The 6,000-nt window shown below is 43.1% G+C and overlaps 1 protein-coding gene across 2 annotated transcripts in view; it reads right to left on the reverse strand.

Moving 5' to 3' along the window:
• Positions 1-6,000, reverse strand: part of ARFIP1 (ADP ribosylation factor interacting protein 1) — a 90,546-nt gene that overhangs the window by 36,944 nt on the left and 47,602 nt on the right. For both annotated transcript variants that reach the window (XM_018567037.1, XM_018567039.1), the window contains one exon: positions 2,905-3,000. In XM_018567037.1, coding sequence (XP_018422539.1) covers positions 2,905-3,000 — 96 coding nt within the window. The remainder of the gene's footprint in view (positions 1-2,904; positions 3,001-6,000) is intronic.

A 6,000-nucleotide genomic window follows, 5' to 3' on the forward strand; every position in this document is an offset into this window, starting at 1 on the left:
AAAAAAACTCAGTGTATTTTCACATTTGCAATCAAATTTGAGAATCCCCTACTATATACTTAATTATACGTTTGTTTTCCCATTCACACAGCATACCTAAAAATGTTTTGTTTTTACAGCTTCTACTGCTTAGTTATATAAGGCAATGGGCAGAAAAGGGACATACTGGGGGACAGTTCTTTCCCTAAAATTCATTAACATACAATGTACCACCCAAACACTATGTTAGGACCGATACTGTAGTGTGCACATCTAGTATACAACGGATAATAACATCTGCCAGCACAGTAAAGAGGGGGTTAAATTATGGCAAACACAACTTCGCAGCCCCCCTCCTTCATGGTAGGGAAAGCAATGCTTTATCAGCAAGTAAAAAAAAAGAAAAAAAGAAGTAGTAAATCCTAAATATATACATTTTTTAAGAATCTAATTCCTGGACCAAGATGCTGACTCATAGATAATGTGTATATCCTGCTGCCTGTTCAGTTCTCGGCTGTGTTCACAGATGTCTGACACAGATCAGCTCTTAGACGGGACCCAAAACGCTAGAAGGTGTGGCCAAAAAAAAAGAAACCAAAAAGGCAAAAGACTTAAGAGGAAATCCCTCTAAAGTGAGGGAAATCCCTGGTGGTCTGTATGGTCATCAGAACTAGAGTCCCCAAGGAAGATTTTCCTTTAGTCCTATATTGGTGAGAACCCAATATTTTCTTTTACTTTCACCCTTGGTGATACCGATCACCAGGACAATTAGAGAGGGTGAACCATCCAAGGACACAAAACGCAAATAAAAACCTGGGGTTCTCTCAACTCCATTCAAAACAAATAAGGGCTGGGTTCACACCTGGGCATTCCAAATAGGCGCGTTTTATGCTCGTTTTTTAAAGCATGTTTTTAGCATGTTTTTTTGTTCAATGAAACTCTCGTTCGACGTTCGTTTTTTACCTCCCTGGCGGTATGATTTTTTTTTCAACTTCCCGCCGGTTCCGCCCCCCTGTGACGCAGACGTTTGCAAGGGACAGAACCCGGAAGCGGCCGGAGGACACAGCGGGGATCGCGGACAAGGTAAGACCTACGCTGTATTCCCAAGTGTGGCTCCGGGGTACCGCTTTGTTAACCCCTGAGCCACACTCGGGAATACCAATGGATACGCGCTGAAATACGCCCCAAAGAAGCTCCTGTACTGCCCAGGTGGGAACCATGCCCATAGGAGTTAATAGGATTTCACTGCTTGAGCGTTTATCAGCACTTCGATAAAGCGTTGAAAAACGCCCAGGTGTGAACCCAGCCTTAGCTTTAGTTCTACTCTAACGTTTGAGTTCAGATCCACTTTAACTTGTAATCTGCTACAAACTTACAATGTTGCAGTCTGATCTCTAGCGGAGAGGAGACTGAAAAACTGCTCTCTTACCTGCAAGAAACTGACTGCATCGTCTCAGCGTAGGAGAGTCCTTTGACTGGAGTTCAAGCACTGTTTTAATTATACTATTATTGTATATTATGAAGTCAGGAATTTGCTCATACTGGTAAAGTTAGTGAAAGATTCACTTTAAGGCCTTATTCACAGCTCACAAGGACGTGCATAAACAGACTGTCTGCATCCAGAGGAGTGCATCTTTGCCCATATGGATGTAACGTTTGTGTTGTTGTTTACCACAGTGCAACTGCATGCACCAGTCGGCACAGGTTTCTACACGGACATACATGCTGTAGGGCCAAGCACATCCATGTGAATAAGGCCTGACTTCCTACCTAAAGAGTCACTGACTTGGTAAAAGCATGCAGTCACTGAAAGTGTGGCTTTTGCCAGCATACTTGTTTCAGGCCGGTGAGTACAAACATACAGCATGCACGTGCCGTGGAAAAATCCTGCGTCCGGGAGTGCTAGCTGGTGCGTGCTGCCACCTGTACAGCTCAATTGAAGGATGCAGCTGCACTCTGGTAAACACCGACCCGAACTTTCAAATCCATACAGGTACAAAAACGGAAGCCCCTGGATGCAGACTGTCTGCATCCAGAGGAGTGCATCTTTGCCCATATGGATGTAACGTTTGTGTTGTTGTTTACCACAGTGCAACTGCATGCACCAGCCGGCACAGGTTTCTACACGGACATACATGCTGTAGGGCCAAGCACATCCATGTGAATAAGGCCTGACTTCCTACCTAAAGAGTCACTGACTTGGTAAAAGCATGCAGTCACTGAAAGTGTGGCTTTTGCCAGCATACTTGTTTCAGGCCGGTGAGTGGAAGCAAGGTTAGGAGGGCAACCTCTAAGTAAAATTAGGCAGTGGCAGCCTCCATACTTAATCAAAATATGATTTGTCAGTTTTGGAATTTCTCATACAAAAAGACTACGCATGTTGCCATGTGGCCGCAGTGATATTGCTAAATGTTTCAATATTATATGCAAAGTACAATGCAAGAGCCATTTTGTCGAAAGTAATCCCCATGTATAAAAAGGATCAATCTACTTGCACTTAATGTGATTTGTGCGAAGGGTTTTGACGAGAGGATACATTTGAAATAGTTGGAGAGAGTGTTGTGCCGTAACTCATTTATACAAATCACAGAGCATCTTCAACAGCCTGGAGCACTCATACTAGAAACGAATTATGGACTGCCTGCTACTGATTACTGCACAACATTGCACTTTGCTAAGCGATTGATTTGACACACGATTCATATAAACATGTCGTATGCACATTCTGAATACAGGGTGATGTTGTTTTTGAACAAGAAGAAAGGTTAACATGTATTTGAGTTAATTGGCACATGATTAATTCTCAGCAGGGCAGGAATAAAGCACACTCCTATGATTCAGAGATAATCAGGAAATAATCAGGAAAAATAAAGAGGTTAGTGCAGCACCAGCAGTTCCTGGGGAGTTATCCAGCATCCGCAATACCTGTCGGAGCAATTAAATCATCTCCTTGTCCAGCCAGTCTGCTAGCTGCTGTGCTGCTAGGGGAAATTACTGGAGACCTGGGTGTGGAGAAGGAACCTAAGAAGAGTATATATTGCAAAAAAATTACAATATGAATGCAAACACTAGGAAACCATTAGGAAATAGCGTTAGACTGGATTATAAAATAAACAGACACCAGCTGAATATGCCAACAAAAGGATATTAGTTGGAGTATGAGGTGTAAACAGCAGGACTTAACCACCAAACATTAATTTATACACACGTCTATTACAGGGATTGTTTCCTTATTAAGATACCTCTTCATAAAGCACCTGAACACCATGGCATTTGGAAGTAGCACCAACATACATAATGAATAAATAGGGATGCACCAATATATCGGCCACTGAAACATATTGGCTGAAAATGCCACTTCTGACATGTACTGTGTCCTCCAGTGACCCAAAACTCAGTATATAGCAGGCTATTGCCCGCTATATGCTGAGAGCGCAGGGCCGCTCCACTGCCGGGATGCACCCCGACAATACTGTCAAGATCCACGCCGCAGGCTGATTGACAGCTGGCTCTGCCTCTCTAGAAGCAGAGCAAGCTGTGCCCGCCCTCTGCCAGTCTGTTCCTCCAGTCAGAGCTGGAGAAACAGAGAAGGGAAGGGTGACAGTCACCGCAATCTGCGGGGAGAGGATTGGGAAGTCAGAAATTGGCAGTATGTGTTCGCTGACTTCCCGATCAGTAGAGCCGACCAGTGACAGCTCCTTTGTCACAGGTTGGCTTGAATTATGGGGATGAGTGTTTTTCACTCACCCCATAATTCTCCTTTAACAAATAATGCATATCTAAACCCAAAGACAAAAATGTAATACACTCCAGCTTGCTAATTCCAAAATGTGCTGTCTACATTTGTTTTCCTGTTGGAGGGTTTCTTCCTTTATTTTCACCTGATGATCCAGACAGTAAATCTAGTTTTTTTTTTCAACTTCGTGGACAGAGGGTTGAGACAAATCATTTACCACCGACAGGGGTGCTTACAATGGTCAGCTTGCATTAATTTATGGGAAATCTTCATCCCAAAAGGAAAAAAAAAAGCTGTTGCTGTAACTGCTTAAAAAGTGCCAGCTGGAATTAGGCTTTAATTTGTTAGTCAAGCACATCTAAAAAGGTGCCCATACACTGCTCGATTCTCGTACCAGAATCGCGGGAAATCCCGCGATCGTACGAGAATCGAGCAGTGTGAACGAAGACGTGCGACCGTTTCTACTGTACGGTCGCATGTCTTTTGTCCAAGGAGCACGCTAGAAAACCAGACGAAAATCGTACGATTTTCGGCTGGTTTGAACGGTGCTCGGGAGACAAATGCCGAACGGGCCGGTGTGCGCACACTGCCCATTCAGCATTGCGGTCATCGGAAGCCGTTTTTTAAATTACTTTACAACCATCGCAAGACTAAGGTCTTGCGATGGTTGTAAAGTGTATGGCCCCCTTAAAGGTGCCCATACACCTTACAATTATTGCAGATTTTCTATGGTCAGATGGAAAAGGTGCAACAAACTCCTCCATCTACACTTAACTGTGTGGATGGAGTAATCTCCACCTGGGCCAATCTATTGCACTTTTTCCATCTGACCACAGAAAATCTGCAGATAATTGTAAGGTGTACAGGCACCTTAAATCTGCTGCTGTCCAGCGGAGCCTCCTAAGCTCCTCCATAGAGTAGAGGCACCCTAAGACAGGAAATGCGTTACTGGCCGGACCAACTGACGCAAAAAGAAAAAAAACCTTAAGAAGAATTAATGCAGCCACCACTTTAAAGGAGAACTATGACATGAGTGATTTCCACTCACCTCATAGTTCTAAGCCGACCTGTGACAATGAGACCGTCACAGGTCGGCTCAGTAGATCGGGAGGTGAGAGAACACATACCGGAGGTATGCTGCAATATATTACACTTTAAAGCCTTGGTTCTCAACTAGTGGGTCATGTCCCAAAAGTGGAAATTGTAGAAATGTCACTAGCACACCTGTCCTTTCAGGACAGCAAAAGATTTATTCATTGAAGTTCTTTGTCATATGAACAAGCGCTTTCGAGACCACACAGGGTCCCTTCATAAGTCTGTTTGATTGACAGCTGGCTCTGCCCATCTAGAGGCAGAGCCAGCTGTGCCCAGCCCCTCCCCTGTCCGTTCCGCCAGTCAACGCTGGAGGATCGGCGCGGGGTGGGGGAATCCCTGCAGGGAGCCGAGAGTGGCAGTCACGGCTCTCTGCAGGGACATGATTGAGAAGTGAGCGCTGGTATGTGTTCGCTCACTTCCCGATCTATTGAGCCGACGTGTGACAGTTTCATTGTCGCACGTCAGCTCGAACTATGAGGTTGAGTGAAAATCACTCGCCTCATAGTTCTCCTTTAATAGAAAATGCTTGAAAACTTCAATATATGTCACAATCTGTTTGTAAAAATGTGCGTATTTAATATAAACGTGTATACACACATAAAAGGTTAACAAAAAACACACGTTATTACATGCGAAACCGCTGTTTTTTGTTTTTTTTTAAACGTACAGCGCTAACCGTCCTTCAAAAGGTGGATATAAGAGAAATCAAACGTTGGGATCGAGGTTTGAAGCATACAATTGAAGAGTAGATAAAAATGTAATTCAAAAATTCAATAAAGGGTGTATCTCAAAAAATCTATTTCATAAATTTAAATCAATGTGAATATTGTGTATAACAGATAATAATCTATTAAATTTGATCAGTGATGTATAAAAATATTATAAAATATTTGTTAATAAACTGTGATAAGAAACCGCTGTTGCCTAGGTGTGAATCAGGCCTCATCTATATGGCTTGTGATTGGAGATGGTCATACAAATTCAAATATGGCACAGTGGATCTGGAGAACCTGCTCTCAAAACACAAGGTGCCCAATTGACTGGGGGACCAATACTTGGAATTCGATCTACAAAGTCCAATGAAAGCACCAAACAAATGAGCACAAACTTTTAATATTGCTAAATATAAAATTAACCGCAATCAGCTAAACTTTACACTGACACTATTGGGATTATTAAAGAAGATAGAA

The sequence above is a fragment of the Nanorana parkeri genome, unplaced genomic scaffold (genome assembly GCF_000935625.1).
Source record: "Nanorana parkeri isolate BGI_ZX_2015 unplaced genomic scaffold, ASM93562v1 scaffold1001, whole genome shotgun sequence".
Taxonomy (NCBI): domain Eukaryota; kingdom Metazoa; phylum Chordata; class Amphibia; order Anura; family Dicroglossidae; genus Nanorana; species Nanorana parkeri.